The 24,482-nt window shown below is 35.5% G+C and overlaps 1 protein-coding gene across 1 annotated transcript in view; it reads right to left on the bottom strand.

Moving 5' to 3' along the window:
• Nucleotides 1-23,666, bottom strand: part of Thor (eukaryotic translation initiation factor 4E binding protein thor) — a 28,098-nt gene extending 4,432 nt beyond the window's left edge. The window contains exons 1-2 of the mRNA XM_081759666.1: nucleotides 23,149-23,666; nucleotides 6,717-6,884 (exon numbers count right to left, since the gene is read on the bottom strand). Coding sequence (XP_081615792.1) covers nucleotides 6,717-6,884; nucleotides 23,149-23,290 — 310 coding nt within the window. The 5' untranslated portion in view covers nucleotides 23,291-23,666. The remainder of the gene's footprint in view (nucleotides 1-6,716; nucleotides 6,885-23,148) is intronic.
• Between the last annotated feature and the right edge of the window lie 816 nt (nucleotides 23,667-24,482).

The raw sequence follows: 24,482 nt of genomic DNA, 5'->3' as shown, positions 1-24,482 counted from the left end.
TAACGATTTAAAAACCCTATGTTACGAAGAGAAGAGAGCAGGATTCATCCGTTACCCGTTTAAAACGGGATTTTCCCTAATCATCCTCTACATGATACTCGTTTCATACTGTGCTTACATACATTTGAGTCACATTGTATTATGATTATTATCTTCCATAATCGAAATAACAGAACAGAAACTACTTATTTTCACTTTAAATTAACTTATTTCGGAATTTGATTTAAATCAACGATTTTTATTTAAAAACTCGTTATTTAAATCTTTATTAAAATCGTGATTTAAATCTTTATTAAAATCGTGATTTAAATCAGACTGATTTAAATCAATCCACCCTGACGTAAAGTTAAGAATAATTCGAAGCGAGTGCAACACTCATAGCTGCGGAGCTCGAACAGGAGTCTCCAAAGAAAGTGTCAGTCCAAACTATTGAAATGTCCTCCATGAAGCTGGATATGGAGCCCGAATAGCCCACAGAAATCCATATATCAGACAAACCAACAGAAAAAAGGGCCAGGAGTATGCAACATCACACAGAAACGACATATTCGACTTCTGGAAAAGGTTTTTTTTTTTTTTCTTTCTTTTTTTCACTGATAAAGGCACATTTCATTTGTTTTAATAAGATGGACAAGTTCTGATATAAAGGAAGAATTGTGAACTTGAGGAAAATAATTTTACAGCTACAGTGAAGCATAGAGGCGGCTCAGTACTTGTGTGGGGGTGCATGAGTGCGTACGGGGTTGGAAAATTGTTTCATTTTGGGAATAATGGATCACACAGCATATATCAACATCCTGAAGACACATCTTCTCATGAGCGTTGAGCAGATGGGCCTAGCAGGGGATTACATATTCATCCAAGATAACGACCCGAAACACACTGCGTTGAATACGAAGCTGTGGCTCTTATACAATACTCCGAAGTGGATGGAAACCCCTCCACAATCACTAGACATAAATCCAATTGAGCATCTATGGCACTCTCTGGAAACAAACATACGAAAACATCATATTTCAAATGATACTGATCTTTAAAACGCACTGTTGTCGAAATGGAGGAAAATTACCAGCGTAACAAAAGAAAATCTAGTTAGATCAATGCCAAGGAGGTTGCAGGAGGTCATACGGCGAAAAGAAGAACCCATAAAGTATTAAAAGTTGGGGCACAACGACCCAAGCTACTGTAGATGAATAGTATTTCTTAGTAGACGAATATTTTTTTTGGCGTGAAATATGTTTAGTTCATTTTATTTGTACGTTTTCATATGCTTTGAACATGAAATAATTTCATTTCTATGTTTGGTACATATAAATGTAGTGTAATGAAATATCTGTGTTTTGTTCTTACTTTTACTATTGAGTTAAATGCAAATTATATTCGTACAAACATTTCAGTTCTGGCCGGACGAATACTTATTTTGCTCACTGTAGATGCATTTAAATGTACAAAATCTGTGTAGAATTCTTAACGAACCGGAAGAACAAATAAAAATTTTCAAACAAGAAGCACGCTGTTTGGTGAACTAAAGATTTCATTATTTTTTCTTTCTGATGGGGTTCTACTAGAAGACAGGAATCCCCACACGTCACTAATTTAGCAGCATTCAACAGTCACTGGAAAAAGAGGTCTCTGCAAAAACCGAAACAGTTTGAATTAACCTCTAATTTAAGGAATGCAAAGTAAGATTTTCTTTATTTTGGTTATTCTGTGTACAGTTTCACTCTTATCAACTGAAATACTCGGGACAGCACTAGTCCCACGAAATTCAATGTTCACAATTAAATAAATAAATAAATAATTCCATTATCGCATGTAATACCGTACTGTTGACTGTAGGTATCTGGTTTGCAAAGATGGTAATATATTAGCAGTTTTTTTTTTCTGCCTTCATGACTATCAGCAGCAACAACAATGGCCACATAAAATCATGGCGGAACCTGAGGCTATATGATCCTTTTCCACATGCTCACTTTTTTAAAAATAATGTTTTCTGGTTAGGGTACAGTCTCCTGGCAATATATATTTCCCAAAAATCAGAAAAGTAAGAAAATAATTTACCTTGCAAATACAGAAATGTGGCACACAGTTATTTATTTTGTCGCATTTTTACGAACATATAAAGGTTCAGAGAGAAAGTCCTATAACACAATGTTCACTTCTTTCTGTAGTTTTTCCTCAATTGCTTTGATAATTGAATGGTATTTCATAAAATTTGTATTTTTACGTCGCATAGCTACGCTTTCTAGGCTAAAGGACACAATCATTAATAAAAGTGAATGAGTATTTTTTTTAAATGGTGGAATGATAATGTGCGAAGAAAAAGGAGAACCCGTCAAAACCTACGAAAACGAAGTTTCCACCACAAACTCGCGTGGCTCGGAATCAAGCCAGGTGTAAAGCGCAGCTATATTTTGCCAATCAAAATATAAACACATTCTGTTTTGGTATTAATATGTTAATTATACACATTTTATTATCAATATGTATATTTCTTTTTATATATTTATGGTGTATTGATGTAATATATATACGCTTAACTACACATGACTGGTCTTATCAAAGCATGTTTATTCATGTGTTATTGTCTATGTCTTAACAGTATTTCATATTTGGACCCAATTCGAGACCTGGTAGCCAAACTATTATTAATTTTCGTCAAGATGCATGGAAAAGGATGAAAGACACTGCATATTTGGAAGGCAGTAAACAATAAGTGGAGTTGATATTCTTGTAGGAAAGTCGCTAACTTGTCGCATGAAGTCTATTGTTTCTGATAATGCGTTCTTTCTTCGCACAAAACCGACACAAAACACTCACAAAGAGCTACTTTTTTGCAAGTTTCAAAAACATGTTGCACCTTCAGATTGTAAGCGTCAGTATGCACGTTTTCCTGAAGAGAGTCTAGAATGTCTATGAACAGATCATGCTCTGTTTGAATATTTACTTGTAGATATATTGGAAGAACAATCATGTGGAGTCTGTATTAAATTTGGAAATCACTCACTCGTATAGCTGTAGTATGATTCCAATCGTGTTTCCTTTCGTAATCCCTTTACTAAAATCTTTATTTTACTTTTAAAATAAAGAAAAACTGTACGTTCTGGGACAGTTCGTAGGGGACACGGTCTGATTGGTTTAACAGCGGCTGCATTGCCTACTGTTGTCAGGATATAAACAGCAGCATTTCTAGACACTCAAACTTTGTCATGCCCACATCAAGCTGTAAAAAGTAATACAAGGTGCTCGAGAAATCTAACCGTTTCTGGGAGGTAGCACTTCAATTCAAATGAAGTATTTGCAATATCAAAGACAACACCGTAAGTCAAAGAAATCGACATAACCGCCCTTCGTACATAAGCAGAGCTGCCATCTCTCCGCGGTGTACCTGAATACATGATGCAACATTGCTGGAGTAAATGTATGTATCGATGCCGAAATGCGTTCACGCAGGTGCGCCAAATCCGTAATCTTCACCTTGAACAGTTCACAGCAAGAAACCTGCAACATGAGCATGTAAGTTTATTGTGAAGCTACGCCTAACAGCGCAGGGAATCAACATAACGTCTACGTGGCACGAATCACGCCTGGAGAAACCTCGGCGTCTTCTCGTGCACACTTACTTTGGAGCAAAAGACTTTGTCGTTTCACAATAAACTTACATGCTCATGTTGCAGGTTTCTTTGCTCGATATATCAAGCTCGGAAAACTGACTGTGTTAATAAACGAAAGTCGATTATTACCAAATAACAAGTTCGGATCAAGAACGTGTAAGTTCGTTGGCGGAAAAAAAGTGTACACACTGAGTTTCCTCAGCAGAAAACCGAAAGATTATTTCATTCAACCAGTGAATATGAATAAATGTAAGTTGAATCTGTTGAATAAAACCACGAAGTTACCGAAAGTGACAATAAGTAAATCGTCGACATACAGTAAATTATAGATAGGAACCTGGATCTTTGATAAAACACCGTTGACAGTACCAGCAACAATGTCACACTAACAACACTAACTTGTGGGACACTATTTTCCTATAAAAATCCGTCCTCAGTGTGCGAAGAAGCTTAAACTTTCAACTCAAACCGTCAGTAATATCAAGAAGAAATTAGAATATAGCCACAGTTTGGCATCAAATAGGGTTGGAAAATCTGATAGACCCAAGAAAACAACACCGAGAATGAACAGAAAATTAATTAAAATAGCAATTAACAAGAGAAGAGCATCTTACACAATGATTTCCAACCAACTTGCAGCAGAGGGCATTACCATTGCTCGCAGAACAGTAAATAAGAGACTATTGGAAGGTGGACTAAAAGCATATCGTCCCAGAAAAAAGCATCGCCTTACTGACACGATGAAACAGGCTCGTAAGGCCTGGGCAGAGGCTCACGTTGACTGGACATCTGAGCAATGGGAGAAGGTAAGGGATTAAAATATTCATGTAAAACGTTAATAATACAAATGATTAAAATTGTGCAAAATATTAAACTTTACTTTCAATTTTAAGCCTTGCAGACTTCTACGTCATTAAGTCTACTCGTTATTCAATTGCTTCAATCACTTTCTTCAGCTGTTCCACGCCTTATTTTGTGTTCTGTATTGTTGCAGAATGTGTTTTCTGACGAGTCTACCATTGCAGTGCTTGACGATCGTGTGCAGACTGTAAGAAGGCGATCAGGTGAGCAATTTACACAAGAATGTTTAAAAAAGACTGTAAAATTCCCTCAGAAGGTCATGGTCTGGGGGAGCCATTTCTGTGCATGGAACAAGTTGTTTGAAGATTGTTGATGGCACCATGGACCAGTATAAGTACATAGAAGTACTACAAAGACGTTTGCTACCTCAAACAAGGGACTGGTTTGCGGATAGACTTTTGATTTTTCAACAGGACTCTGCCCCGTGTCACACGGCAAGGTCAGTGAACACCTGGTTTGAAGAAAATGGTGTAGAAGTGCTCTCATGGCCTGGAAATTCCCCGGATATGAATCCGATTGAGAGTTTATGGTCTGTATTGAAAGATGAAATACATGTTCCCATAACGATCAAAACAGAACTCATACAACGTCTTATCAAAGTATGGTTTCATTCAAGGCAGAAAGTTGATCACTGGAATGCCCAGACGTGTTAAAGCACTTGTTAATGCAAAGGGTGGACAAAGTAAATATTAAAATAGTTGTTTACTATTGACGTACTCACTATTTGTGAATAAAATTGATTTGCATTATTATTTGTTTGTTTAAATGTTGTTTATGTAGATTTTTTTTTCAAAAATCCATAATTGTGCTAGTACTATATATATATATATATATATATATATATATATATATATATATACACAGAGTGGTCCATTTTAATCTTTCCGCGGAAATATCTCGAAAACGGTTGAACATAAATGAACCAAACCAAAACTCAAATACGGAATGCTATGGGGCACACCGAATGCTGGTGTTACGGTGCCTCCTAGGGCCGTCCTTCATGGGGGCCCGGGGTCTAACTTTAAAATTTTAAATGGAAACATGAGGCAAGTGATACCTCGTTCAATAGATCTTTAAAAACTAAAAAGCGTTGTGGCAAAAGATTTTTCATATCGGTCACCGCATTGAAGATGGCTGCCAAGACATGATGCCTGTATCAGATAAAACGTCCAGTACCCTAATATAAAAACGGTTGAACATAAATAAACCAAACAAAAACTCAAATAGAAAATGTGATGAGGCACATTGATTGATATTGCCACGGTGGATCCCAGGGCCACCCTTCACGGGAGCCCAGGGCCCGATTTCAAAATTGTATATGGAAACATGGGGTGAGTAATACATCGTTCGACATATCTTTAAAAACTAAAGAGCGATATTGCAAAAGATTATTCATATAGGTCACCGTTTTCACAATAACCACCAAGACATGGTACCTGTATCAGATAAAATGTTCTGTACCACTAATATGAAAACGGTTAAAGACAAATGAACAGAACAAAAACTCGTATAGGAAATCACAGATGCTATTTATCATTCCACTTATCGAGAATAATGCAACGGAGAAAAAGATTATTAAAGTATAATTGACATAATGGAAAAGAGGAAATGTAATTCTTAGAAAAATTATCTTTTCGATCTCCCTCCGTAACTGGGTAAAGCGGGAATGAATGGTAAAATCTCAAATGAGAACCCCAGTTTTACTTGCAATAGGTATGGTTTGTCTGAAACGCCATTCGATTTGCCCCATTAATTTCCTATTTGAGTTTTGGTTTGGTTCATTTATGTTCAACTGTTTTCACATTAGTGGTACTGGACCTTTTGACTGACACAGGCAACCTATCTTGGCGGCTATTTTGAATACGGTGACAGATATGAAAAATCTCTTGCACCTTGTTTCCATTTCTGTGCCCCTTGTTTCCATTTCATCACCATTCGATTTTCCCCAGGGGATTTCCTATTTAAGTTTCTGTTTGGCTCATTTATGTTCAACCGTTTTCGAGGTATTTCCGTGGAAAGATTAAAATGGGCTACCCTGTATATATATCCTGCTACTTCTCTTTTTCTGAGGGTATCGTGTGATTTTGCATCTTCGGTGTGCTTTAGAACAGATACATTGGGTGGTTATATTAATTACAATATATTTAGTGTATCTATGTAATGGTTTGAAACATCTCCGTTAAGTTTCATTTTAACTTGGCTGGTATGAAAATACTTCCCCTCTCTCAACGGTTCACTCACCTTTCTGTTTCTGAGGACTTGGTATGATATTCCCGTTTTCTTTTGGAATGTTTTCCTTCTTCGGAAGATTCACACACGACAGATCTGGAAGATTCTTTGGAGGTGTACGAGCAATTGGAGAATTCCTTAACTGCATTAGTAAGGCCCTATCGTATACAATTCGTGTTCCTGAAAAGAAAGAAAGAAAGAAAGAAAAAGAAAAAAAACATTAAATCTTTATATATTTATTTATAAATTTTTCACTTAATATAGAAACCTTCCTATGTTATGCTTTGTATAGACTTCTTGGGCCTTATGCAGAGTCGTTTTGAGCTCTGATTAAGGCAATATTACGTGGTTGACTAACGGATGGTTATCAAAATTGTAGTTAGAGTCTCTGATTAGGACGTAGTATTTGACGAAGCTAATCACATGTGACTAATTAATCTAGAGCAGAGGCTAATCTTTTTACCCACGGTTTAGCGTGCGACACATTTCGTACTTTGCATTTTATGTATTTTCATTTTTACAGACTACGCATGCGCTCATCTACTTTTCCGTAGTTGCCACATTTCTTTTTCTCACCCGATGCATTGGGATTATATAAGTTAATCATACCCAAATCAACTTTTTAGTTGTACTCAAATAGACTCTGAATACCAAAAAGTGCACCCTCCTTAGTAAAGAGCTAGTATGCCAGTAACTAGTCTGTGATTAACCCTCGATTAACGAATTATCTCTGAATACCGCCCCTAATGTTTAACGTTCCTCACAGTTTCTCTATTATTTATTCTGTTCTTGAAATTAAATTAGTACACCCATCGTGGAGATCCAATATGAAAACTCGGAATGATACAATAATTTATGGAACAGGTTTTTATCATTCATTTAATTACTTTTTCGTGCTAAGATCATAATACAGTAAGTTCCCAATGAGAAAGGAGACTGACATTCAGATCCAACGATCTTTCTCACCATTTAATTTGTAGGATCACTTAATAAAATCACAAATTAATAATTGAAAACTTAACACCGATTTCCTTTATGGATTCTCAATTATTTACGGACTTTTCCCACTAAGTGTTTATTTTTCTACGGAACAAGTAGAAGACAATTCACGTCTTTCAGAAAAAACATTCAGATATTTTGTTATTTTAACCATTGGTATTTATGAATCTCAGTCCTCTTATGCATTTGTAACTTGATGGCTTTTACAGAACAATCGAATTGAAATTTCTTTTAAAGTATTTGCTCTATTTTTGTCTTCTACATCCAAAGAAGAAATCTTACTGTTTCGGAAAAAGCGATAAAATCTTGTAATAGAGAGAACGGAACATACCACAACTTAAATTTTACACTCAGATATTACATACTGTCTCTTTTCTTTACTACATCAGTAATGGGCTTATCACATGATACCACTAGAGGCACCAGGGCACATGCTAGTTCCTACGTAAAGTCTTGACCCAACTGCGGTAGATCCCATAGTTTTGGAGCTATGGACCTTTAAAATTCAGTTTTTCATGTTTTCGGCAGCCTGAACTCCGAAAGGAAGCATTTGTGCACACCCAGGTTGATATATATATATATATATAATCACCTATTCCCGTGCTAGTCAGACATCGTATGGCCTGATTTCAGTGATATCAAACACAAATTTTTCGAGTTTTCATTGCAATACCCTCTGTCAGAAGGTTGTTCAAAAAAATCTGAGTGACTGACAAAACGAAGGGGAAAAGACAGAAACAGAGGAAACTGAAATTAGCATTCGCTTTTTAAAGTAAATTTCAATCAATTACCGGTATACCGTAAGTTGTACGTACAATTTTTGAGTTTGCTTGGCACGGTGAGTTAATGAGTTAGTGGAGGACAACATTATGTCCGTAGCCTTTTTGCGTTTCCTTCTGCATTTTCATTCCACCAATTATTTCATTTACTTTCAATTTCATTAATCATTCGCCTTATTTAGCCCTCGGCATGACCGTGGAAGTACAACTAGAAATTTCATTTCCTTTTAAATTAAGAGCTCAAAGTAATATTCATTTTGTGTATATAATTAACAATGATGTGGGGATTAATATGGATTTAAACACTAAACTCACTCACTCACTCACACATTATAAGATCTCACAAAGAACATTTTGATTTGGTGAACTCAATTGCTGAAAATGATTACTAGCACTGGATTTAACACTAAAAAAGTGGAAAAAGACGGTGTTTTGTGGCAGAGTGCATACAGGACGGAGATAAGTGAGGGCAAAGTGCGAAGATAGAACCTAGAAAATGTATAGAAATGATATGTTAATTTTGAAACGAGTAAAGGGATTGAGGTCAAATGTCGGATATGAGGAATGCATGCAGAGGCCACTATTGATTTCAAAATACGGTGTGCGTCAAGAGCCATATATCACGGCCTCTTTTCCGTACATTCTTCTTGCGCTAATTCCAATATGGCGATTTTTCAGATGTTCCCCCTGATTCAGATTACGCCTATTCAGTGGAGCTTTACATGTATTCCTCATATCCAACATTTGACCCCAATCCTTCAACTAGTTTCAAAACTAACAAGTCATTTCTAGACATTTTCTAGGTTCTATCTTCACACTTTGTATTCAATTATCTCCCACCCTGTACACAGTCTCCACTATACATCCTTTCTTCCTCTTCTGTTTCTTTTGGTGCTGAATCCAGTGCTAGCAATCATTTTCAGCAATTGAATTCACCAAATCGGAATGTTCCCTTGTCAGAAATCAATGAGTTTAGGAATTTGAAATAAACCCATAATATAAATGCACAAGTATGCAAATTCGATATCAACAACAAAAACTTAATCTGTCACCAGATATCTGAAAGCGTAGCATCTAAGAATTTACACTTAGCAGACAATTTTTCAAAATCCAAACCAAATGAGATCGGTGGGTTTTAATTTTTATTTATTTCTTTGATTCGATGGATATACAGGCACGAAATTTGATACATATGAGGCTATATACTCATCTGTGCAAATTTTTAAAAAATCGTTTCGAAGATATGAATGGAAAAGGGGAAATTTTCATTCGAGTTGGATGGACAGGCATTAAATATGGTATATGGGGTATTTTGCTTTAGAGAATACAAATTCATTTACATGAATGTACCTTTGCTACTTTTACTGTAAGATTACATACTTTATGTGCTTCAGTCAAAGTCTGTAATTCATCAATTCAATAAAGCTTTTTTATATATATATATATGAAAGTTTTAATGTTCGCAAAACGGACTTTTAAAACTTAAAATGTTAACTTTTTCGGGGTCTCTTCATGTCAGCAAGTCTTCGTTTATATTTATTTTCTTCACTACAAGTACTAGCACAAAATCTTACGTATGTTACTAATCACTTTAGGACATAAACTTTCGTATTTATAAATACACTACTGTTTTATTTCAAATTATTTCTTGGCCTGCATATTATTAACACACTATTAAAATCGCCATCTTCAAATTGACCGATAATTTAATCCTCCTTAGTAGGGTTCCTACAAGTTTTGAGCAAAAAGATTCCCTGACTCTAAATAGAAATTCTATGGAATCGACCTCGTCCTCTCCCTCCAGCCGACCGTTTCTCACCAACGTGGTAATTTTCCTTCGATATAATGGCTGATTACTATTGTTATACATATTCATTATATATATATTCCGTATTAGTAAAATTTTGATTATATAATAAGGACAGCAACAAATACCATAATATCATAACTATGAGAGAAAGAATAAATGTTTAACACAATCTTGTTCAGCATCTTGACAGTTTCAATCTGCACCATTGTTTTCTGTGCTGAACTTTTTTTTTTTTTCTTCAGCTCTTTTATTTCTGGATCAATTACACACTGTTCTTCCTTACTCTCCTGATGTATATGTTTAGTTTCTTCTTCTAATTCCCTGAGCCTTGCATTCAATGTCCTGTTCGCAGTTTTTTTTCTGTTCCCTTTCATTCCTCTTGATCTTTTTCCGATACAGATATTCTTGATAGCGTCTTCGTGCATTTGAAACATAACCCAGACGCTGTGACACAACTGTTCCTCAATATGTTCTCTATAAACAAAAAGACTTATTTATGGAAAAACCACTTCTTGACAGTTGCGTTACCGTGACAGAAAATCATGCAGATCTTTACATGCCACAGCTGTTTGAAATCTTTCTTGCCCATGAGAAAGTTCCTGAAGGAAATATTCAGTTTCCTTATTTTTTCACCGCAAAACTGAGATTTCCTCACGCTTCTTTACTCCCACATTACAGAATAAGGAGTAATGTTTCTTGGTACTTTCAGCTACTACATCAAAAATCATTTCTGTCTCGTCAGAAGTGATCTCCAAAGCCTGCAAGAGACGATCTGCTGCAAATCCAACATCAATAATTTTGCTTGCTATCAGGTTGTCAGATTTGCTGGTATCAATACGATAGAATGATGTGCCCTCATTTTTTCAATACATCTGATTTCACATAGTGGATCACAAGATCTCTTAGAATTTGATGACTACCCTCAAGATAAGGAGTCATTGGCTTTGGTGTTTGGAACTTTTGAAAAAAGGTTAGTACTCTTCGGAAAACAGCTTTCAAAAGGCCAGCTTACACTTTAGAAAAGAAACACTGACAGCCTTTCTCAATGATGTAACTGACTCCGATTTTGATAGCTTTGCTTCATTTAGGAACTTCACCACATGGTACCAGATTTGCAGTGCTCTTTGAAGATACTCCACATTTTCTAGCCATATCACATCACAATATTTGAATGGAAACAAAGACCATCTTGTCACTTCAACGAACAATCCTCTACGGGCTGGTGACTCATTGAACAGGTACCAGGAAGATCGCAATATGCAAAGTATCTCCTAACCAACTGAATCAATGCCAGTCTTCAATGGACCATGCACAATGTGTAAACATTTGCAGAACATGTTTAAGAAATAGTTGATCAATATGATTTTCTAATTTTTTGGAAAAATACACGTGCATACTACAAAACTAAATGAAAGAAAGCAATAAACGCAGAAAGAATACAACAAACACGGAAGGGCCCTCAATCCCATTTAGAGAGCTTAAGCACACACCAACCACCCCCTGTGCTTTAAAGAACGATGGCTCACAAGAAAATCTTGTGAGCTCAATTTTAACAACAAAAAGCAATTTCATCAACTGAGAATTCAAATATGGAAATTTTTATTTTTCTAAAGAAAATTCATTATCAGATGCAATTCTATGATTTAAAAGAAAATTCTACAACAATCAAGCAAAAAGTACTTTACCAGGTCTTTTCCAAGACCGTGAACTCATTTCCCTGACTTTCTAGGTTGTAGGAACCCTGTTAGATTCCTAATTAGATAGTGGCGTGAGGTTATTATACATTCTACCAAACTGTAAGAAACGCAGGTGAGCCGGACTGTGAATCAAACATTAGCGTTAAAGCTATACGAATTGTTCATAGCAACCAGCCAGCCATACAAATCACGAAACTAGAAAATAATATGAAATTTCTAATCTTAGGAAGACTGGGGTTACGCCATGTTAATCCATCACATGAGTGATGACGTCCCTCGGCGATCACACTACCCGGGAAACTGGGGAAGAAGAAAGGAATGGGGAAAGAAGGAAGGACGCAGCCGGGGATCATTATATTAGGCACCATCCTGGTATGAATGAGGAAAACCTCACTCAGAATCGCTGATCCGAAAAAGCTTTACACTTTTTCGACTGAGTGTCCCCAGCGGAAATCGAACCTGAGACATCTTGTATGGAAGGCGAGAGCGTTAGTGACTACGCTACGCCAACCTTAAACTGGTTTCATTGTTATTTATAAATCCATGTCAAGTGATCCAGAAAAGGAATAAATAGTTGTTTGACAATTTTTAAAAAGTCTTATTTTTGATGTGCAATTACCTTACCATGTCGTTAGTTCAAAATAACCATTATTTTAATTTTAGTAACTTTAGGTTTCGAGTATCAGCCATATGTGTTTTGGAAAATGCGCCATTTGGTGGTGGTGTAAGAAGTTACCGAATCGGAAGTATCTCAACCGAAGTTGTTCTATAGATGTGGAACAAAAATCAAAATGGTAGCAAACTGTACGCTACAAGACTATGTATTCACAGTTATCGTCCATGAATTATATAGCAGGGTGAAAAGTAGGTTTGCAAAAGTAGCTCACTGTTGTTACAAGTTCGGAGTTAAGCAGACAAGTTTTACAAGATGAGCTTTTCTGGATAAAGAAGTCTGATATAGAAGTGCTCATTCACTAAGTTTCAACCCTTAGACGTGTTCCCCTTGTTTTGTAGAAATTATTAAAAATGCAGAAAGATGAAAAACATGCGTACTTCACATGTATATATTTCTGGTGGGAGACTTGATAAAAATATACAATTCCTATCAGGTCTGTATGGTATTATTACATACCAGGGTTGGCAAAAACCATGGTTTTTATTGAAAAAAAAAAAAAAAAAACAGCTTTTTGGTTTAAATAATTTGCTCTATGCATTTATATCACATATGGACAGAAATAAGTTTGTTTTGCCTTGGCGTTATTATGTAAAATACCGGGTTATGTTGGAAAGGGCCACATAACCTTAAAGCGGAATCCAAATCTCTTCTCGCCTTACATCCGAGATAAATTGTCCTCTTCCTGAACTCGAAACCGGGACTAATTGGCCACAAATGCGATACGTCTGCCGACTCACGAAGGACTCATAATAAAAATACGTTGTACTGATCTTTACATATTTGTTAATATAATTGTCAAGAGTCATTTCAGAAGGACAAGATAAACAGCTGCACAATTGAAACCATTATAAAGAATTACATATGGACAATTTCAAAATACTGTAATAGTCCAAGTTTGTTCACAACAAGTTTTATTAGTACAAGTTGAAGAACTACAACGACGTAATTTGCATGTCAGCAAGAAAAGTGAATAATGATACGAATTATTTGAGTCCATTTTGGCTCTGACCCATTTATACATAAATACTATCAAAGATACTTCTGATTTCAATAAATGCCTCTCGTGGGGTTTGTACGACCCCTCCCCCCAAAAAAGTACGGTATTTCTATATAATTTATCAATAGTCAACATTATTAAAACGAAACAATATTTAGAATTTTTCTTTGATTGTAATTGCATAACAATAATAACAAACTATATAAAAAAAAATCACAGAAGAAACACTTATAAACTTATATTTTAAAAAGCAGAAACTGCTATAGTAGTATAATCTCTTTGAGTTATAAATGGGGAGTTAGGTCTGAAGATTTTAAGAACACTTACACCTTTACGAACATTTTTCGGTTTTTGGTTTATTTTTTTATTTTTTTACAGCTGGTTTAAACCAGCCAACTCTGTTACATACCAAACAATTAGGAGTTTCAGATTTAACTATAAGTACCTTTATTATTAACACAAAGTTACGCCTACAAATAAGCATAGGCAGAAGTACGGATAACCGAGAGTTTACTGTATAGACGTCAAAAATCAATAGGCAGTGGATAAATAACTCACACAGGGGTTGAGTAAAACATACAAGAACAATGCTGGTTTACGTACCATTGAAACAGTGTGTTTCACAAAAAGTTTGGATATTGCATCACAAAACTTGGAAGTGACAGTGACACTGACCAGTCGCTGTTGAAAGCTCAGTGGGTATAAGCTTCCTTAAAATTTTCTTGAAAGTTTGAATGAAGTTTGTGTTTCTGGTGGTTCATAAAAATGAACTTTCACGTCATCATGTTCGATGTTGACATCTTCAACAACTCCAATATATCAGTTTCATCATAAATACACGCAACGGTGAAACCTGCTTGAAGGAATTGCAAGGATGCTTTTTTCATATTTACTTTGTGATAGTCAGTAGAAATTGAAGTGCGATAGCATCTAACTTTTACGCCACTGAGAGGTACGCTTATGTTCAAAATGATTGTCACATATCTATAACTGTCTTTTTGTAAGAATATAATTTGATAATGATTTTGCAAGGTATTTTTAATACTGATACTATGTGTATAATCGGGAAATATATACTTGTGCTAAATTCCATAGGAAAAGAATTATAAACACGAAAATTAAAATGAGTAAAACAAAATTTTGCTAAATGGACAAGAAACCTTTATTATTATTATTATTTATTTTATTTTATTTATTTATTTATTTTTTTTTTTCTTATTTACTGCTCTTTTGACATGAAATTTGCCACATACATGTCTTTGCCTATTATACAGAACATTATAAGAAATACCGGGAGAATTCGTTATCAAATTATATTCCTACAACATATTGATAGACATGCGACAATAACTTTGGACATGAGTGTACATATTTATGATATAATTGTATTTTAGGAACAGGTAAAACAAGTAGCAAATCTCTTCTGCAGTTCAGCTTCATGGTTGATCACCTCCTCACTGCTGACACAAATGTACTGTATATACCAGGAATATTTTTCACACAATAACCATACATATCTTCTGGGGATAAAATCTGATCACCGCTTACCATCTGTAAACTCCTTTTGGTTACTATCTGCCTTGTCCCTCCTATCCGATCAAAGCATTTTTCTCATGACAGGACATAAAAAAGTGCCACTCCTCTTTAAGAGTAAAATCGCCTTTATGATTACACAAATTGATGATGTTTTGCCTATTTGTATAGTGACTTGCAGCCCTATCCGTGAAGTATATGATATGTGTCACTAACTGGACATAAGCCTTAATATCTTCAATCGGATGTTGTAAGGTGTGGACTGCTGTGGAGGTATGCTCTAAATAATTACTGATAATACACAGACTTCTAATCTTTACATCACTAAACAAATGACTGACGTGTTGCCTGTTTATTCGCCAGTGAAAAGTTTGAATCTCATATCGAATGACGAATGAGAAGTTTTCTGAAAAATCAGCTAAGATAATGCATTCATAGCGTAGAAGACCCAATTTTTGTCTGGAAAAAAAAAAAAAAAAAAAAAAAAAAAAACTAAATTATACTCTAGACACACAGTGCTGTGACTTGAGATTTCTGAGTTTTGCTGTAAGGTCCTCAAAAAAGTCTTCTTTTGGTTTCACTAGGGCTTTGCGTGTGAATGTGTTAAGTTCGCCCAGTGATTTTGGAAGTTGTAGTAAACATTAAGACGTGATCTTTTGCACACTTGAACAACTTCTGACGCTGATTCAAAATATGTTACTAATTAGCCATTTACACATACTTCAGTATAGATATAACGTTTGAAAGCTAGCACAAGAGTTTCTGCCCAATTCAGGGAGCCCATATCGAACACAACAAAACTAAGTCGTGAATAAACCAATCAAAGCTTAGAGGCATGAATTCCACGTCCCCATTAACCCCGAATCATACTCCACGTATAGCGTCGATGTGTTGACTCAATTCAATTGCCACTGTCCAGCTAGATTCAAAAGTATGTGCGAATTTGTGGGTATCCTTGGGCAACAATATCTCAATTATACCCTCTCTTGCCCGTTGGAAAGGGCATGCTTCAAGCTTTAGAGAAGCTATATAATTTAATTTTAGAACTCTGTGTCTTAATGAATAAAATATCTATCAAAAGGTTTGTAAAGTCAATCACTGACAAAATGTTAGACCATTTTGAAATGTTCTGTAATATACAGAATGTACTGGAACCAGAAAATTATAAAATGTGCTAGAACATTTTCTAATACTCTAGCACATTTCATAATATTCCAGTACATGACAGAATGTTTTAACACATTCTATAATGTTCCAGAAACGTCGTTGTAGCAGAATGTGTTCTTATTGTTTATTTTCAGTGGTTTAACATTTAAAAAGTTCTAGAATATGTTTGAAAGTTTAAAATATGTTAGAAGGTTTGTAAAGCAAATTGAAAACATTTATAAACGTTACACTACCTATCAACTGGCTATGCTACTACCCATATTCGTTAAAATCTTGTAGTGATCTAATAATAAGTTTCTTGCTTGTGGTAACGTTGTAGATAGTGTCTATTACTAAATATTTATTTGCGCTTCCTGCGAATCAAGGCACACCTGTATCCTGCTGTTTTGAAAACGTAGGGGGCACTAATTGTCATAAACCATCAACATTTTATTCCGATATAAGTCAGCTAAAGCCAGTGAAAGAAACGTTGCGGGTGGACAAGGTCTGACCTTGGAGTCAGCTGGGTTACTACGCAGGTCTGACCTTGACTTTATGAATGCCGAAATTTGTTCCTATCATTATACTCTGCTGCTAATCGAATTTCAACCCCTACAAAAGACCTACAGCAACCCATTTGCGAAGGAAAACCATACAGTCAAGAAGGGTTTATAACCGGTCACCACTTCTACATTCGATAGGCTGAAGCTACTAACAATGTTTCCAAGCCAAGACAGAAAATTTGTACCAACTGTAGACGGAAACTACTCAAAAGCACTTAGAACCTCAGGATGAGCACGAATCAGAATCTACTGAAGGCATGAATGATGCCTGCTAATAGCAAATACTTCATTCTCATCTCTTAGGGAGTCACCTCTAAGCTTTTGAAGCTTCAACGAATTGGTAAAACGGATTCAACGGATTACTTTACGCGCAAGTCAGAAAGGCCTGGACAGCATTATTCAGGTAAATGCAGCAACTGCTGGTGTGACCAAAACTAATACTGTTCAACTATAAACCGAGTGCCAAAAATGGAAGGAGATGGACATCTTTATTGAAGAACTAAAAATTCAACTTCAGAGTTGTCATTAATAGAAAATTCAGATTCCGACCTGATTCCATGTAGCTGGACTATAGCAAAAACAGCTGAAGAATTTGCTGTTTCAATTAGAATGATGAACGACGCTAAAAACTTAAACAGTGGAGGCTGGAATTTTGGCAACATCTATGAACAGGAAGAAGAAACAGTTCAATGAAGAAATTGAAAACAAAATATACTAAGCTCGTTTGAGGATAATGAGTTTTCTCGCCTGCGCGCAGCCAAAAAGGATACATTGCAGTAAGAATCAATGGTGAAAAAAAAAAAAAAAAAATTAACGTCTGTTCCTTTATAACTTGAAACGTAGTGTTCAGAGCTTGTTGTGAGCAATATGGCAATCTACTCAGCTTTTCGAAATTTTGCGATGTACGACCAAAGTGATGAAATTAGTGCTTCTGGAACACATTCAGTATGTGTGAGTGCAGTTCACCATGTGAAACTGATGTTGGTAGCTGCAATATCAATAAAACTGAATAGTTTGGAAGCAAAAAGCAACGCTACGAGCAATGGTCAGAAAAAACTCAACTTGTCTTCTGTGGGAGATATTTTCAAAGATTATGATCGAGACGAAATTATAGAACACAAGCGATTGATCCATACTCACAAGAACACATTGCAGACATGCCATGCACTTGTTGAAGAATTCAGAGAACTGGTTTTCAAAATTGTCTGTTTGACAAGCCATTAATGTCTCAAAACACCAAGTTTACATCTCACACAGCTTGAAGACAATCTTGCATATAATAAAGGGTCACATTGATAAATTTTGCAGCAGTCCTATTTAGCCAAAAACGGAACTGATTATTCAGTATACTGCACAATTTGCAGTATACTATAACTTCCGATGGGTACTCATGTAACTGGGATTCTACGTAGTTTCTTGTGTCATATAGCCTCGGTGCTAAATTAAAATCCATCTAGTCACGTATATTACACAAATCTTCGTTGCCTTCTACTTAATAAATACTATTCTATTCATTTTAATGAACACTTTGCATCTCTTTAACAATCCCACGTCCCTTTTTGTACATTCAAACTCTTTGTAGAACATTTTACTAATTTCTGATCCTGACATCAGTAATTCAAGATCGATCAATATGGGCTGAGAAGCTAACACCGAACTACCCTGAAATATAAGGTTGGAGCGGAAGTTGGGCAGGAGATAAGAACTTAACCTTTTATATATTCTTTCTGAATATTACGTTGCATCATTGGAAATGCTTTGTTGATAGTATGGTAATACGTGAGAAATCAGTCTAATTGTTTTCCTCAGTAACTTGCAAAAACATTGGACGGTATTTAGTATCTCCTCCAAATTCATCGACAGCTCCGGAACCGGTACTGACTTATAGTAACCCGTTGTAAACTATTACTGGGAATCCTAATCTAATTTAACCTAACCTAATCGAACTGTAATGACTTACCATGCGATTTAGGGAAGAAACCAAATAATACCCGAAACATTTTTTTTTTAAAAATCCAGGTCTATCACTTCCTTTATTTATTGAAAAGCAGAAGAAATCGTTTAAAAATGGGAAAAATAAAATTGTATAACGTAAAACTTACGGGAACAACGTGCGATCTGGCAACCCTATCCGTAAGGCTACTACCTCCTTAGTACTACGTTATGGAACAAATTATCTCACGTAAATCCTAACTTTGGAAAATGGCTATCCATTAACAAGATAAGCCTATTTCTGGCCCTATGATTAAGTTTGGCAATATAACACCATTTCATGGCCATAATATATAAGCTGATCTGGTCTCAATCTATACATATTGTGATATTCCTGAAGTGATTAAAATACTTGACTCTACCCGTATTATTTTTAACAACTCTTCACTGTATCTAAACTTGATTCATACCACAAGAATTTAGAAGATACTTAGGCATGAATTCCGTTAACTTCCGCCAGCTTATAAAGCAAATCTCAGATAGTTTTGGGTTAGGTGAGTTTCGGTGCGGCTAGGCTGGTTCAGATTAGTTCAGTTTCGATTAGGATCTGTTTGGTTTTCCATGATGTAAGTAATCACGGCGGGACTTAACGAACTTTAACCCAACACCTAAGCCAGCACAGCACATTTTCGGTTCACTCGAGCACACAGTTCTACCAAATAAAACATTTGAAGGTAAAATATAATGTGAAACACTTTTTGTGAGCGTGTGAGATCAATGTAGTGTAAATATAAGTAACTGCTGCCAGTGCACAGCATATCGAAATAAATTTTGAATGGTAATGAAAGTATTGTAACCTATCCTAATAATTATCAGCTCTAACCTAATCAAAAAAGTAATAAATTCATAAAAATTTGGTAAACCGTCCGTGCAGGCTTACTTTTGGCGCACCACTCGAAAAGTTGTTGAAAAAATATAATTATTTCACTATAGATAAAATTCAAGGAGGCCAGCAGAAGTATTTACTGAAAAATTACGATTACTTTACGATGGCATAAAAACTAGTGCAAGAAACATAAATCAGCCTGAGCTACGTGGTATCCAAGAGTCCAAACAGGGCGAAGCTAGTGGGGCCACACGACAGCCCGGGGTGCATCCAAAAGGAGCAGGCGCGTAAGCGATGGTGAGATACATATAAGCGAGGATAGTGAAAAGAAGTCGGTTTTAGCAATGATACGAGTTTCAAAAGCACTTGTCATGGTTTTTTCACTAGTAACTCTCCATTTGTAAACATAAAATATAGCCTCAAAACACAGTGCTGAATTACACCGACGGTGGAAAATAGGGGTTAACTTTACGTATACCAGCTGAAGCGGGCATTCTACTCAGAAAAGAGAAATTACACTCCATTAATTTTATGAAACTGGGTCAAAACTTCCCTAACTTTAAGCTAACCCTCCCTACCCTACTTATCCCTATCTTACTCTACTCTACCCTATCCTACTCCACTATACCCTTTTAAAGATGCCCCGATTCTTTTTATTATTTATATCAATGACCTCCCATACAACGTCGGTTCACCCTTCGTTAATAGTTATTTATTTGCTGATGATCTCAATATTTGTGTTAACTCACGAAAAAAAGACTCAGTTCAGTCTATATTAAACAACACCTCAGATATTATTAAAGACTGGTGTACTTCCAACTTGCTTTGTATTAACTCTGATAAGATCAAAGACTTGGTGCTTACCTACAATAACAAAAATTCGAATGCAGAGCTTAAAAAATATTCCGCTTCTTTTTTGGGTTTTTTAATTGATAATCATTTGAACTGGGACGACCATATCCTTAAGGTGGAATCTAGAGCTAGTAAAGGACTTTATCTTATTCGTAAATTGAGATTGTGCATAAGTTTAAAGGTACTTAAAACTGTTTATTATGCGCAAATTCACAGTCATTTAAGTTATGGAACGATACTTTGGGGTCATCAGTCCTCCATTAAAAGCCTATTGAAAATACAAAAGATATGTGTAAGATTAATGCTCGGTCTCCCTAGTCGTGCACATTGTAGGTCAAGCTTCGTTAAATTAGGAATTATGACAGTACCTGCAATTTTCATATACCAATGTTTGCTTTACATTAAGGAAAACAATCATATTTACAATGAGTTAGGGTACTCTCATACTTATCAAACTAGAAACAGGAACTGTTTAGGATTATTTAGATGTGAATATAGTAAGACACAAAAGACCTTTTACTATATGTCAGTTAAATTTTATAATTTTCTACCTATATCTCTAAGAGAACTTCCATTTCTAGCTTTTAAAAAAGAAGTACAGAAATTACTTATTAATAATTGTATATATAGTGTTGAAGAATTTTTTGAACTCAAAATTGATAGTTAAAATATTCGCGTCTGTTATGTAGTGATCTTTGTTTATATTATGGTATGTTATATATGTAACCAAAATTTTCAACTTCTATTTCTGACGATTGTAATACATCTGATGTTCTCAGATGTTTCTGCAATAAAATTTATTATTATTATTATTATTATTATTACTTATCGATGCGCAGATAGAAGATGCACTGTAAAGTTTACCCGAAAACAGCATTTTACACACGCACTCACTCACTTTATCCATCATGAAGCACTTGTAAAGATTTTACACTAGTAGCCCTACACTTGTAAACTTACAATTACAGTTATATTACTCTGTATTTAGTTGTCGCCTGCGGAAATTTGTTCATTATGTTTTTTCATGCAAAGTATTCAATTGTACCTGTCAATCTTTTAAAATGTGGCGCAACAAAACTACACCAGCTCCAAACCGGGCTATCGTTTAGCTTTGGGGGGGCCCAACTTCTTTGCCATATTCTATTCCGATTTGGTCGTTTTATGGTTTCATACGTTAAATTAGGATCCGTAGTATTAGTAGTAGTAGTTAGAAGCCTCGCAATGGTTCGTTGGGTTCTGTTCGGATCGACATAAAATGGACTTGCACTTAACTGGCAAGGTTGAAGAACACAGGTCACCCTTCCCATTTAGATGTAATAGACAGAAAACAACGTGCCCCGTGGGGCTCTAACCCGCTTTCACTCGCTAACGCTCGCTCGGCAATACTATGTGAATTAAAGGCTTAAGTTTAGAGTTGCCCCTCCAGTCTGAAGGTGGCCTTGGACTTTGCAACATACAAAAACAGTGCTTAAAGTATTAAAAATTGTTGCATTTCACTTAACTTCAGTACTCCGTGGGCTTCATAATAAATTAAAAGGTTTCCTTCATCATTTTTGCGCATCCGTTACACCTGTTCGCCATATTTTACAACTACCATGCTGCTGAAACCTTCCGCATCCGGCAAATAGTACTAACTTCCACATATCTTTTCTCGTATTAAACATAACTCTCTTGCCGAACTTACATTCCTAAACATCAAATAAAAACTTAAAATTATCATTTCTTACCTCATTTCTCCTGTAAATTTTCCTGATTTTTATAAAAAGCGGAGGGGTAACTCTAAACTTAACCCGAATTAAATATTAAAGTTTGGTACAAAAAGGAACCAACCTAGCTACTAAACTATATGGAGGGGACCTGTATTCTAGAACCTTCCCAACACAATATCTTTACCTCACGTAATCAAATATGCACATGGCCTTCGGTGAAAGTAATTACCCGGCAACCTCTTAAGTACGGGAGTTCGGATTCCACATTAAGCAATGGTTCCACCTCATATAATTTCGATTATGAAAACGGACATAGCACTACTCAATCAACCAATCAATTTCATTTATACTTAATTTTCTTTATAGCCAAGTACACGAGAACTTCTGATATAACTAAATCACACAAAGTATTAACTATGTATTTGATACGGCAATAAGACATTCAAATATTTCAAGTACATATATCACTACCTACCTATCGGTATAGAAATATTTGAAGTGCAAGGTCAAAAACAGTGTCAATGGTCATGTTAAGATTTGCTTACATGTTTCACTTAAGGATACATTAGTTTCATGCCAATAAAAAGTATTTAAATCCGTTATTCCTCATTTAGAAAATCGGTCTATATGTATTTTATAATATCCAAAATCGGATTTATTTACATCCAATTGTCAGGCATTTCTGTTATTGTTCGCAAAAGCAAGTCACATGGCTTCATTTCCACCATATTGATAAAACACTAACTAGTAAACAAAGTATTTTTAAATGCTGTAAATATATAAATTCCTCCTTGATAACATTATCCAATATTTTCTAACAAAACAAAGCAACTATGTGAGTAAATGCAAATCTGTAATACATTACCTCCTGGTGTTGTGGAATACAAAGTTCCCCCAGGTGTAGTCGAATAATCAGCAGGCAATTGAGACGGATCATTAATAACAACCCTTCTTGATGGAATAGCCTGGCTTTGAGTAGCTTGTCGTGCAACTGGTGATGCTGACATCTTTACTTTTTCACTTGATTAAGAGATTAATTAATGCAACAAAAACCCTTCCAGTTTCGACTTCCCTTCACTATTTTCCTTCCACCTAGTCCCTCTCCCACAAAGAAATCACACGCCTCCAATCAGTCTTTCCTCACTTACTCAGTGGATGAACGAAAACAGACACAACTTCCGAGTCACATGAAATACTTGTAACAATTAATGTAATCATATAATGTAACACAATGTTTCACGAAAATAACTTAATAGTAGTCAGTCGTTCATGCAATTTTTATCAATAATTGATTTTTTCTCATTTATCTATTTCAACATTTACAAGCTTTTCAATGACTAGTATAGACTGTGCACAGTTGCTTGCTATTCTGCGTAGTAGTTGGTAAGTACCGTCTGATCAGTCAAGGCTACAAGGACGTAAACTTACTCTGGTAAACAAATAGGCACGTGGTTGCGCGATTCGTGACGACACGGTTCGGAGCTGCTGAACGAGATAATTTTGCTGTGCTTTTCTTTGTAATGACCCGAAATCAATACTGAGCTTATCAAACTGATACAGTAGTAACTTGAGTGATCGTGAATTTTCAATATATTTAAGAAGCAATTATTATTATTATCAGTTAAAAACGTAAACGTGTAATGCTGATATTAAAATTCCACGCTTAATACGTAAATAACAGTAGGATTATTTGAGTAAGATAACTACTCAGAACATTTTTTATATTTTAATTGAAAATATACTCGGCGACTTCACTCCCCCTCCTTAAAAAAACACCATATTAGCATCTCATTGTATTTGGAAGAAGGAAAGTTGAATTGTCAAACAAAAATGCTTCCCGGAATCTCGACGATTCTTACTGAAATGCTCATCTATGTTGGGAGGGAGAGGTGTCCTATTCGTTCCCAGATCATATGAATATGAACACTTGGTGAACAACGGCAAGCGTATTGGATTTCTCGCAGTTCTCTTATTTCTCCCAATTTATTTATTCTACTATATCTTTTATTATTCGTTTCCTATTTATCATCCCTCACTTTTAGTATGTGTGACACAACCGTGAAGAGATCGTGCTATTTCAAATAAGCTCCAAATGAGAAATCTCTCCCCGAAAAGTTTTATGGATGAGAAAAAAAGAAAAGGACAAGTTTTTATATATATATATATATATATATATATATATATATATATATATATATA

The sequence above is a fragment of the Thermobia domestica genome, chromosome 5 (genome assembly GCF_964235325.1).
Source record: "Thermobia domestica chromosome 5, izTheDome1.hap1.1, whole genome shotgun sequence".
Classification (NCBI taxonomy): domain Eukaryota; kingdom Metazoa; phylum Arthropoda; class Insecta; order Zygentoma; family Lepismatidae; genus Thermobia; species Thermobia domestica.
Note: the sequence above shows the minus strand (reverse complement) of the source record. Positions and strands in the feature narration are given on the sequence as shown.